This window comes from Magnolia sinica, chromosome 4 (genome assembly GCF_029962835.1).
Source record: "Magnolia sinica isolate HGM2019 chromosome 4, MsV1, whole genome shotgun sequence".
NCBI lineage: Eukaryota > Viridiplantae > Streptophyta > Magnoliopsida > Magnoliales > Magnoliaceae > Magnolia > Magnolia sinica.
Window position 1 is genome coordinate 80,772,306 of NC_080576.1, and position 13,423 is coordinate 80,785,728.

General features: G+C 40.2%; 1 protein-coding gene across 1 annotated transcript; it reads right to left on the reverse strand.

Annotated features, from left to right (window-relative positions):
* Positions 1 to 5,039: 5,039 nt before the first annotated feature.
* LOC131243277 (uncharacterized protein At4g37920) lies at positions 5,040 to 11,897 on the reverse strand. Its single transcript, XM_058242504.1, has 6 exons — positions 11,626 to 11,897; positions 8,285 to 8,673; positions 7,615 to 7,783; positions 6,211 to 6,455; positions 5,748 to 5,935; positions 5,040 to 5,638 (listed from the first exon to the last, which is right to left on the reverse strand). Exons 1-6 carry the CDS (start codon positions 11,816 to 11,818, stop codon positions 5,479 to 5,481), a joined length of 1,344 nt encoding a protein of 447 aa, XP_058098487.1. The 5' UTR covers positions 11,819 to 11,897; the 3' UTR covers positions 5,040 to 5,478.
* Between the last annotated feature and the right edge of the window lie 1,526 nt (positions 11,898 to 13,423).

The window sequence follows — 13,423 nt, forward strand, 5'->3', positions numbered from 1 at the left end:
ACATCACGGTGGGGTCAGGAAGGTTTCAACGGTAGGCATTTCCCTGCCCACTGTTTCCTTTTGTGCAGCCCACTTGGTTTTTACACGTGCCTCATTTTTTAAAGACATGATCTGGCAAAAGGGATGGACAGGGCCCACCTAGCTTCCACGAACTTTCGGGATGTTGGTACAAGCTTCTCGTTGCCATCTTTAATAATGGGTCATTATTCGCACGTGGAAATCCCCCACAATTTAAAAGATCTTCCTTTTTCTTCAGATTGGATCTATTTAAACATTGTCCGAAGGGCTACGTTCCTTTCACGATTTATTTATTTATTTTTTATTTTTTACATTGAATAAGGACGGAGATGTTGGAGTCTATGTCCTCGGAGTTATGTTTATGTTTTATCCACCGTTTATCTATTTTGACAAATCATTTTAGGCCATGAGACCAAAAAGAAGGGAGATCGAAGGCTTTAAGTGGATCACATCACAGGAGGCAGTGGGATTGAACTCCTACTGTTGAAAGCTTTTTAGGGCCCACCGTTATGTTTATTTTCCTTCCAACCTGTTCATTAGATCACATAGACTTGGATTTAGGGAAATATAAATATCACCTTGATCCAAAACTTTCGTGGCTCCTAAGAAATTTTCAGCCTTGTCTTTCAATCTCCTTTGCTCCCTATGGTGTGCTCCACTGGAGCCTTCAATCTGCCTCCTTTTTGAGATAATTTCCTAAAATGATGTATCAAAATTGATGGACTGTGTGGATAAAACATATATATCACGGTGGGCCCACGAAATTCCTGACAGGACCGTCGTCTCTGGCTACGTCCTGGTGAGGTAGTACCCAATCCGCGTCCCACGATTACTTATCAAATCAAGTAAAAAAACTGACTCCACCACTGGCCAATGGCTAGTCGGTGCTATGTGGCCCACCATGATGTATGTGTTTCATCCATGCCGTCCACCCATTCTTCCAGATCATTTTATGGTATGAGACCAAAAATGAGATTGATGCAAATCTCAAGTGGACCGCACAGTGTTCTGATATTTTTTTTTACCCTTCATCCAAGTCTGTATGATCTAATCAACAGGTTAGATGTCAAATAACCGTTACAGTGGGCCTAGGAGGTTTTTAATGGTAGACATTTAATCACTACTATTTTCCCATGGTTTAGTCCAACTGAGATTTGGATCTACCTCATTTTTGGATCAAGCTCTAAAATTAAATTTCAAAACGGATGGACCGCTGGATAAAACATATACATCATGGTGGGTCCACATAGCACCGACCACTATCCACCTGGCTGGTGGCAGCGTCACTAGCCAAACCGCGTTCTTTCCTTTTTATGGTATTCCACGTATTTAAACATCACCTGAAGTGGGCCCTACACATTACAGTGATCCACGTGGCCCAGCTGGCAGACTTCACTTTAGTGGTTGAGGACTACCAAACTTTTGACTCCCACGTTAAAATACCAGTCGTTCTTATCCAAATAGAAGATCACTCCATAGAAGGCTATATATATATATATATATATATATATATATATATATATATAAAAGATAGAATGACAAACACACATAAACAGGCGCAACTTATCCAAAGCGTAGAAAAGGTCCTTGTTTGAGAATATTTGGGGCTTGTTTATCAGCTAGAGAAATGGCAGATATAGCAATGTTCGTTGCAGAGGAGTTTGAAAGGAGGAGAAGCTCAGAGAAGGAAAGGCAAGGAAATGGATTCAATGCAGTTTCATATTCCTCTGTTTTGGCTCGTGGGGTTGAGGGAATCTCTCTGGCTATGGAAGGATTGAAGCAGACAAAGAGGATTTTGGAGACCAAAAGCCCATTTGGATTGGCAGCCATTAATGGGATTTTTTCAGCTTGACTTTTCAGTCTTCTTGAAATTCCATTTCAGATTATGTTATTTAATTCCGATTCTTTACTTTGTTTCATTGTAAGAAGATTTTAGTTTCATGTGTGAAAAATAAGACAAGTACCAAAGTTTAATATAAAAAAGGGTTTGCTTCAAGCAGAGGTGAAGACGTTTCATTAGCTCTATGAAGTTAGGTGTTTTCTGTCACCATGGTCTAAGAATTCAGACTATGAACGTGCAATGGTCCAAAAGAAGACATCATTCTGCAGATCCTAATATTCTTAACGAGGAAACTGGGAGGGATGGTTATGAGAGGTAATGATAAGGGTCGCAATGGGCTGGTTGCTAGCCTGACCCAATGAGCCTGACCGGGGGTTGGTGCCGGGCTTGGACCTACTAGCTTGGCCCTTATCTTGAATATAGGCCATTGGTTTCATTACTCTAAAGTGTCTATTTCTTTGTGCATGTGTGGCCCACTTGATCAATGAATAGATTAGAAAAATCCAACTGAGAAACGTAACCCCTTTAAGGAAATGGGTTGGGCTTGAGTTGAACCTTTTTATTTTATTATTTTTACAGATACACTCGCACCCACAAACACTACATGGGTTCTCGAACCCATGACCTCAGCTTTGAAACACACCATGTCTATCACTGCGTCATGAGTAGGGACCTCGGGTTGAACCTTCCTTGATCCGACCCAGACAAGAGGAACAATAGCTGGGCCAGATAATCCAAAACTCTGAGATAAAATAAAGAAGAAAATTATGGATTTTTTTTTTTTTTAAAAAAATAAAATGTATTTATGTATCCATTGTCTCAGCTAGGTTGCGTATAGCTTTATTGTCCTATTCTATTCTAAACCTGATTTGAGTCATGGCAGGTTGTGTCAGGTTAGATGAACCAGACCCATTTACAATTAAATGTGCTGGCTCAGCCCCCATGAATTTTTAAGTGGTCAGGTTGGTTTGGGGGGTAACAGGTTGTGGGTCTGCACTGGGCAAGAGTTATTGGCGTGTTTAGTAAATGGGTCTGGTTTGGGCTCATCCCAAATCGAACTCGAACGAACCCATTGTCACCCCTACTTATATACACAGTTGGTAATCCTAGAATGCAAAAAGGAAAATTCTTAGGAGTCGGGAATCCTTGTGGGAAATTCCTCTGTTTGGGGTGAAAGCTTAAAAATGGTTTCCAGCTGAAAACTTACTCCAACAAACAGCCCATTTCTGGATTCCTTGTGGTTGGCAAAATTCTGAGGGCATCACACTTAAAAAAAAATAAAATAAAATTTGGAAACAAATCAAATTCTTAAATTTTATATTCCAGGTTGCCAAACAACCTGTACCCTGAATCAGCTCTGCTGATTTTAGTGATAAGTCACACCTTTGTTCCCGGCGATATTCATGATGTGGCCCATCTTACTTGGATATCCAGCACAAGAGACGCATTGATGGGGGAATAAGGGCTTTTTGCGAAAGTTCACATGCATTTCTCGCAAAAACTTCTCTTTTCCCACAAATTTCTATTTTGGAAATTTCAATCTACATGAACTAGAATGCATGGTACAAAGAAATGAACACCTGCAACAAGCTACATGCTGCAATCCACTTTTCTTATTCTTCCGGATTTTTCTGGTTCAGAAATAATTGCAGAGAATCCTATCACAAAGAGTTCCCCATGATGGAGACAACCCTGAGAAATCATTTCAGAGAAGTTGGCTGATATCTTGTTTCTATAAAGCAAATAGATTTTGATTCTTGGACAATCAACACCACTTTTGGTTTTACTGTATCAAAAGATTCTCTTTTTGTGGAAAAGACCGATATCAACATCTTGTTCATTTGCAACAAACTGTTGACCCTTTCTATCCTTCACATAGAATGCAAACATACTCCCTCCCTCCCTCTAATTTCGCCTCATAATCCATCCCTCTATTTTTGCCTCATAAACCACAACCAGACTGATTCTTTTACTTTATGGAAAAAAGGATTTAAGTTATTTGGCTCATGAAGGAGAACAATGGGAAAAAAATAAAAACAAACGAAAAAACAAATCTTGGTAGTTTAGCATTTTAGTGAAGATTTTGGAGAATCTGAAAATACAGGAATGAGGTGTGGGCAATAGAAGAGATGTCCAGCCTACTTTTTCATATTAAAGTTCCTTTATCAACCCACCTCTCCTCTCAGAGTAGGGGAGGGAACAGAGTCATCGCTCCCCCATGTAGTCCTCAAAAACAAAGTGAGGAAGCATATAATGTAGTGAGCGACCTGATGTAAGGAACTCTAGCAAGGGCTTTCTTTGACATAAACATGAGCATTAGGATATCAAATTCCTACCAAAATAAGTGAAGTTCAGACCAATAAGAATCCTCCTAGTGTACTTAAAAAGGGTACAGGCATAGCAGAAGCTTCTTGAGACCAACTGTTCATGTATGTTCTGATTGACGGTTCACACTAGATAAATTGCATTCTATTGGAATTGAAAGAAGAGAATAAGCCAAATGAATTTCCCTTACTTTTCTGTGGTATAGCATGCGTAGCAGCACCAGCACCAGCACCAACAGAACAGCATCATTGGCATCGTCTTAGCGAGGTTGATAGGCAGATTCCATACTAGAATGCCTTGGCTCAGCTCCATATGTAGATTCACTAGTGACTGTCGGTTTGGTTCCATAGGTCCCAATATGGCCCCTAAAAACACATCAAATATCTTCGAGGCCAAAATGGCTATAAGAATGTGTCAAGAACTGATCAATCCTCACATACAGGAACTTAGGTGCATTTAATTTTGGAGTCCTTCCTTAATCCAACACAACAAATTCTCTTCAAATGGCCTCCCAATAAGACAATCCAAGCCATTTGATTATCGGCCTGCCAAGTCAATGGATAGTTAAAAGTAAAATAGAGCCACTGGTCCACAAACAATTTTGAAGAATAGCAATTTGATGCTGGCAATTTTTAATGGATGCGATTTTTAGATACATCCACAGAGGATCAAAGAAATGGACATTCTGGATCAATGAAAAGTGGGCCTGGCCTCTACACAATGATGGCTCAGATGAAAGTCCAAAACATGCAGGAGGAGATTGTGTAATATCTGGGAACGATAAAAATGCACAGTAGAATCTCCTAGAGTATCCACCGTGGCAGGGAGCACATGATGTGCATACATTTCAAGGATATGGCTGGTAGCTCAACTTCCATTTTTTAAATCAAATAAGCAAGGTTAATCATATTGTATAATTTACGAAATCATCCACCATACAAATGGTACAGGCATCCCACAAAGGTATGTTTTCACTTCAATGTAATGGCACATATCAACAGCGATTGCAGACAGGTGATTCTTCGTCCTTTGAAGCATCAGGTAATCGAAGGGTTCATGGCAGCAGAAAAGTTTCTTTGAGATCTGGGGCTTTATGGGTAATACAAGGCCTCAACTCGGGTGAATGCAATCAGGTCCAAGGAGAAATTGGATGTATTAAGTTCTATTTCTGAAGTTAGGGGCTGTGATTTGGGTTTTGAAGCTTATGGGTTTTGAGTGTTGTGTATAATGGGGGTTGAGGGAGAGATTGCTTGAGAGCAGATTGACATGAATCTGTTAATATTGCCAATATTACGTTACATGAAATTGTTCTGAACTAGTTTCTTCAGTTCCTCCAGCTTTTTTATGATCTTTGGGTTCATCAAATCCCTTGCTTCCCTGATGAGAGTCCCTTCTCTGCTGAAATGGTACGCATCAACGACAGTTTGTATCCAGGTATGAAGCTTCTCTGGAGTACTGTAAATAAACACAACGTTAACTACATCACACAACCAAATGAAAGATAAAATGAATGGGAAAGGAGATGGTAAGTGCAATTGTGCAGGGCCGAGAAATGAAAACTTACGTGAATAAGTTGTCAACATCCTTCCCTTCGAGTTCATCACCTGGAGTAAATGCATCTTTTAGAGCACATAACTGCTGCTCAGGATCCTCGATTGTGAGAAGATACTTGAGTATCCTGATCTCCTTGGGCATGAGCCGCTGAAGATTACCTCTTGCAGTCATGTACAAGTGATACAGTATGTCTTTTACCTACACCAAATTGAGAAACCGATTTGGATAACAACATTCATAGTTTTGTACCATAAATAACCAATGGATGCCATTGTTGTCTAATAATATTTTCAGGTGCCAGGGCTCCAATTTCCCTTTTTCTTTTTAAATCATAATAAAATAAAGATGGGCAGGGCCCATTCTCATCTCACTTGTGATTTGGAGTTGCACATTCTCTCCACCTTAGGAGCCATGGACATTGTTGTCAAGTAGAAGAGCTACAGAAAGAGATTTGCAGCTGATTATCACCATACCTCATCTTTCATCATATTCGACTCTTTGGCAGCTGAATAAGCTTTGGTGAGCATTAGCATCAATGCAGAATCAAGTTGTTTTTTCTCGGCCAAAGAATCTATCTTTTTGCACGCTGCATCTAGAGTGGGGGAATTAATGATATCATTGAACTTCAACTCAGCAGCATTCAGAGCGTCGATGCTTTCAGAAGCAGTATCATACGCCTGTACAGAAGCCAAGCATGCATTTCCCAGTTTTGCCAAATCTAATGAAAAAACAAAACAAATTAGTGCTATCCATACTAGAAAAGTTAAATATGCTAGAAAGGATAAAACGGAATAACCTTATTTATCTCCCTCCCCCCCCCCCCCGCCCCCGCCCAAAAAAAAAAAAAAAAAAATAAAAAAATGACAGAATCACGGGAAGTCAATGAACACAACATTTAGAAGGAAACTATGAGCAAACTAACCAGCCCCAAAAACTGCAGCTGCAATTAGGATGCGACTTGGGTGGGTTGACAGTCTGCTCAAGCCCGACTCGACCTCAAGAGGACCCAACCTGCAACCCAACCTAACCAGAATTCCAACCCAAACCCAATCTGACTCCTCTACACCCAACACTAAACCAACCTAGACCTGACCCAAATACATGTGATTATTCCCAAACCAACCTAACCCGACCCAAATTTTCTCAACCCAAACCCAACGTAATTTCAAATCCAGTTGGAGTTTTCCACCCCTAACCCAACCTAGTGACCCCAACCCAAACCCAAACTGCGAGTACAGACTTCTTACCCATTATTTATGAAGAACCAGAGAGAAAAAGGCACAAATGCTCAGGGAAAAGTGCGTCATCCCATGTACATATAAAGGATTCATGCAGACGGCCGAACACTAAATGTTAGAAAAATCGTCAAAACCAAAGATCACATGTGCTGCAGGTCGTTGTGTAAGGCCTCAACAATGTAAAAATGGCTGAGGCGTTAAGCAAGGAAAATATACATCTCAATATGATACAATCCTCATAAAGGATCATCAAGCCGATTAAAAGAATTGAATCCTCATCAAGAATGTCTGAGTTCAAGCGTAAAAGGAATGGCTTACATGCTCCTGTTGTTGCAAAATTTCAGCAGTTACCAGCGTATACATTTTCTTATCATTATTTATCACCATATAAATTCGGTGTTAACTAACAGTAGCAGATCCCAATCATTGTAAACATCACCAACAGCTTAAGAAAACACGCTTATTTTATTATTATTTTGTTTGTTGTTGATGATGATTAAGAATTCTAACATCATTGTCCCATGGCATGCATGCGGTTCAAGAATTTTCTCATACAATATCACTGAAGATGTAGATGAGTTTCTTAAGGGTAAGATGTTTTATGCAATGATCAACAAACAAGAAAACATCAACTCTTACCATTTTGCTCAGCCGGATTCTCACAATAGGATTCTGTTACAGTGTGAAGATGCACAAAGAATTCCTTAGTAAAATCTTTTCTGCGCCTGGCCACAACCTCACTAATTTCAGATGGTGCTCCTCTAATCACTTCAAGAAGTTCATTATGCCTTTGCACATCATCATCAACCTATGCAAGAGAATCCCCAGGTGAAATCCAGATAATAATCTATTCAAGGAGGCAACATGTTTAGTTCAGTACATTAGCAAGGACCTATTGAGCATGCTGAGCCACAGGATAGCATACATATGGTACCATAGTTCATTGATCAAGACAAATGACTGACCCACCGCGGTTTGGGAATGCATCATGCATCAGTAATCTTCCAGGCAGAAATATCCTACCCCTCGGATCTTCAGCCTATTTTCAGCTAAATGTGGACAACTAGCCACTGATTGACCGGTTAGGCCCTTCCAATTTTGGAGTTTGTTGGGAGGTCCACCATCCACAGAGCAATGGCTAGATCATCACTTTCATGGGCACCACATGTATGGAACTCTGTACCTCGGGGAAGCATGAGTAACAAATTTAGAAGGCCATTCACTAGCAACCTGGAATAGGTGCATTAAATGGAAAAGATTAGTCTCCAGAAAGTGAACTAGCTTGCAGCCAAACAGGCAACCGAAATACCTCCTTCAGCTTTCTTCCAAGGCGAAGTAGCTTGTGCTTCATCCCTGGGTCATGCTCCGCATCTGCTCTTTCCTGACAGCGGTTATAGAAATGAGGCCGGATGTTGCTCCATTCCTTGCTGAATGTTAATAACCTTCTCCAGTCAGTCGACGTGGGCTTGTCGACCATGAAAACTTCAATTAGCTTGTCACAAACTCTAATCATTCTATCATTTTCTGAGGACTCAGGATCCTCTCTATCCTCATCTTCACGACCTGTGATGTTGTCTTCCTGGACTGAAAATGAAGGCTGCTCTCTAGTGCAGTCACTTGGTAGTACAGTGCTATTACCAACAGCTGAAATGGATGATAATTGCCGTGGCCCGCAATGTCCAAACTGTACATAGTAACCTGGAATCATGCATCAGCCATGTCACTGAATCTAACTGATTGAACTGATTTCATAACCACATGAAGGCATATAAACGCACACAAAGCCTGACTTAAGAAGTTTAAAACATATCATGCCATTATGTTCATGTCAAACACCAACATGTGTCCATGTCTGGCTTTACAGCATGGTTTTGAATGTCATTATCGGTTGGCGTATCGGCCCGGTGGAAAAATGATATGATACGGCGTCGCGTATCAGTATCGGGGCCGTATCGGTTGAATTTTTTTTAAAAAAAGCAAAATAGTATGGAAACATATTTAAAAAATAAGGGGGAAAAAAATGAGATATCCAAGAATATATCATTTTTTATTTTTATTTTTTGTTTGTATTTTAACCATGTATTCAATGGTGTGTCGGACCATTCTTTGATGAGAATGTTGTCTTTCGATTTGACTTGTTGAAGGTCAACTAAATGGGCCCTAATTAAACACAAATCAAGTAGAATTTGGTGAAAAAAGGCCCATTACATTGAAATACAACAGAAAGAAGATGGAAATATAAAAACGAAAGTGAAGGTTTACCGTTCTTTCTGATTTTTCCCATAATGGTCCACTTGATTTAATTTGTCAAAATCCCATTCAAATCATTTGTTTTGATTCCAAAATAAGTTTAGATCTAGCCTAACATAAGTTTTTAAGCTTCTTCCATGGTTATTTTTTATTTTTTAATTAATTAATTATTATTATTATTATTTTTTTTTTTAAAGAAGAGAAGACATGTGAAATTTTGAAAAAAATAAATAATTCAAAATTGGGCTTTTATAGGCGTATCGGCCCGTATCAATGCCGATATGCCTCATATCGGTTGATATTGACTGATACGGGCGATTATTTATTTATTTATTATTATTATTATTATTGCATCAGACTGATATGACCTTGTATCGCGTATCGGCTGGTGCCAATGTGGATACGATATGACCGTATTGGCCGATACGATACTACCAATATTCATATCCATGCTTGACAGACATGTTGTTTGCAGTTGTGCCAAGCATAACAACGGGAGCATGTTTGAGATATTTGATCAGGTGAACCCCACCATTCAACTAACACATTTGACACACCATATGAATGAATTGGCCTATTTTGGGTGCAAGGGGACATTTAACCCTGTTTGGATGCCTGTAAGTTATTTTAAGTTGTAAGTGACTTACTTGTAAGTCACTTACAGGTGAAGTCACTTACAGGGAAGTGACTTCTCAGCCCCATCCCCCTACAGTTTTTTGGTAGATTTGCCTGTAAGTGACTTACAGGTAAATTTTCTCCCCCAAACATCACCTATAAGTGACTTCCCTATAAGTCACTTCCCACTTACCCAACTTATAGGCATCCAAATAGGCCCTTAGCATTTCAAGAGCTACTGCAGCAATGTAATTGCCACTAGCACCCCCCTACTTAAATAAAAAGGTACTTTTACAGGGGAATTTTCTATGAGAAAAATCTCCCACCATCGACTAATGGAGGATGGCAATCCTAATGCACATTTCAAAATGGGTTTTTGAAAATACGCATTTGAAACGCCTGGTGGATTCCCTCCAACCCATCTTTAAATGGTGGGATGCACATGCACTTGACTTCCGGTGTGCACCGTGAACAAGGAAATCATGCCTTCTTTTGGTTTTGACGCACCAAAATCACGTGGCAGGTTGAATTCGCCACGATTAATGTAAATTCATCCAATTGAACTGGGTATTGATCCGGTTGGTGAAAAACCACAATGACAGTTAGCTATGTATGTATCTTATCGGCATCCTCCATTGCCCGGAATCACTAAGATTCACCAACACCAAACCTTTCTCATGTTTAGCATCTAATGATTCCTCATTTGAATTTCACAACCAACCAAACTTTTATTATATGCATGTTTACCTTTTGCTTTTCTGTTGGGAACAGAGGAAGAATGGCTCGGATTCTGCTAGGTTATTATTATTATTATTATTTTTCGGTAGGGGGGTTGTAAAACACCAATAACAAACTTTTATTATATGTGTGTTTAGCATCTAATGATTTAGAAGTTTAAAACATATCATGCCGTTATGTTCATGTCAAACGCCAACACATATGTCCATGTCTAGCTTGAGAGGCATGCTGTTTGCAGTTGTGTCAAGCATGACAATGGGAGCATGTTTGAGATCTTTGATCAGGTGGACCCTAACATTCAACTAACACATTTGACACACCATATGAATGAACTTATTTTGGGGGCAAGGGTACATTTAACTCTGCGAAGCATCTTACGAACACCCTGGTCAGAAACATGCATGCTGCATTAGCATTTAAGGGGCTACAGCAGCCATGTAATTGCCACTAGCACTCCCCCTACCTAAAGAAAAAGGTACTTTTAAGGGACAATTTTCTTGAGAAAAATTCCCCACTATCGACTAATGGAGGATGGCAATCCTAATGCACATTTCAAAATGGGTTTTTGAAAATACGCATTTGAAATGCCTGGTGGATTCCCTCCAGCCCATCTTTAAATGGTGGGATGCATGTGCACCTGACTTCCAGTGTGCACCGTGAACAAGGAAATCATGCCTTATTTTGGTTTTGACGCACCAAAATCACATGGCAGGTTGAATTCGCCAGGATTAATGTAAATTCACCCAATTGAACTGGGTATTGATCCAGTTGGTGAAACACCACAATGACAGTTAGCTATGGATGTATCTTATCAGCATCCTCCATTGTCCAGCCTCTCTAAGATTCACCAACACCAAACCTTTTTTGGGAGGGTAAAACAACAATAACAAATTTTTATTATAAGCGTGTTTAGCATCTAATGATTCCTCATTTGAATTTCACAACCAAGCTACATTCGTTTATCTCATACGTTTTATCCTTTTTTTGTCCCTATCAAAGATTCTCGCTGTGGGCGTTTCAAATTCACGCCTGATTCAAGAGAATTACCTTTTGTTTTGCTCTTGCGAACGGGCACCGAAATCCCGTAGCAGGGAAGAACGGCTCTGATTCCGCCAGGTTTTCTGTTGCCAGATAGATAAAGAGCAGAAGCGCGGGATGGATGAGAGCTTCGAATCCGATAAGAAGGAATCTGGAGAAGAGGAATTGAAGGAGGTTGGGTAGTTGCCGAAGCAATTTCCATGCCAAAGTAAGAAGAGAAGATTTTAGGGTTTATCGATTAGGGTTTTTGGAAGAAGAAAACGGAATTCTCTGTTGTTCTTCCTACAACTGAGATAAGTTAAAAGAGTTCGTTTTGCCTCCGTCGCGACTAGGATACTAACTGTGTGTCTTCGCCAACTGGGCCTACGCGGTGAGTAGTCCGATAATCGCAACCGTGCATTTTGAGGACTCTCTGTAATAGTAGCCACTTGAAGAAAATTACATCGAATAGATGATTTTGGACATCACTGTTTGCAGATGAATTCAGAACATTGAAAATGAGATTTCCAATGGCTCACAATCAACTCTAAAAATCAAAGATTAAGATAATAATTGAAGCGTGATTTTTAGATAATGGTTTGGTTAGGATAATAGCTAAAATACATACGGACGGCTTAAATTATCGGACCATCTCAGAATGTGGACTCCGATAGGTGGAAGCGCACGCTGGATGCTTCGTCGCGAGAGAGACAGAACGAACTAAAAGTGAAAATATCATAACAGAGGTTATTTGATACTGTATGCCAGTGGTTGCGGAGGGCCTAGGTCTAATACCTTAAACCCCGGCCCTGGCCCTTGCCCTGTCGAGCCCTAACAGGCTGAAAAATCCTGAGCTCTAGACATGCCCATAATGAACTGGGCCAGGCTGGCAAGACTGGCTACTGAAGTGACATCACCAAGTTCCGTGGGTCCCACCATGATGTATGTGTTGTATCCACACCGTCCATACATTTGGATAGATCATTTTATGGCATGAGCCAAGGATTGAGGCATATCTATAACTGTAGTGGACCTCACCACAGAAAACAGTAGAGAGAGTGACGGCTACCCACCGTTGAAACCTTCCTAAGGTCCACCGTGATATTTATTTGCGATCCAACCTGTTCATAGGTTAACACAAACATTAAAGAGGGTAAAACACAAATATCACCCTCCATCGGAATTTTTTAATGGTGGGTGTCACTCTCTCCACTGTTTTCTGTGGTGGGGTTCACTCTAGCTTTGGATCTGCCTCATTCTTTGGCTCATGCCTTAAAATGGTCTCTTAAAATGGATGGACGATATAGATACAAAACATACATCATGGTGGGACCCATGGAACTTGGTGACGTCACTTCACTAGCGATTCTCGCTATCAACCTGTCAGTCGCTAATCCGTGTCCGGCCAGGACCGGCCTTGTAACTAAAAGAGCCAAGTGATTTAAAGTTTTTAAGAGGCTAGTTTCATAATCTATTGGGGAATGTCATCCATCCACCAGAAGGGATTCAGAACATTGAGACATGGGTTGTTGCGTAGCACACCAACAACGCAAGTGAACCGAGATCCAATCTCCAGTCTCACCCACAAATAATAAACAAGAAGAAATATAATGTAGAAGTAGAATCCAAGCATACCAACAAACCACAAGACAAAATTTACGTGGAAAAACCCCAACGAGGGTAAAAAACCACAGGTGCGAACTTCCACTATGAAGAAAAACAAGATTACAAGCAATACATTCACCTTGAACGTATAGAAAACCCTTAGCTTAGCTTTAGAAAACCATTTTTCATACCCTAGAATAACTTTATGATCCCTATTTATAGT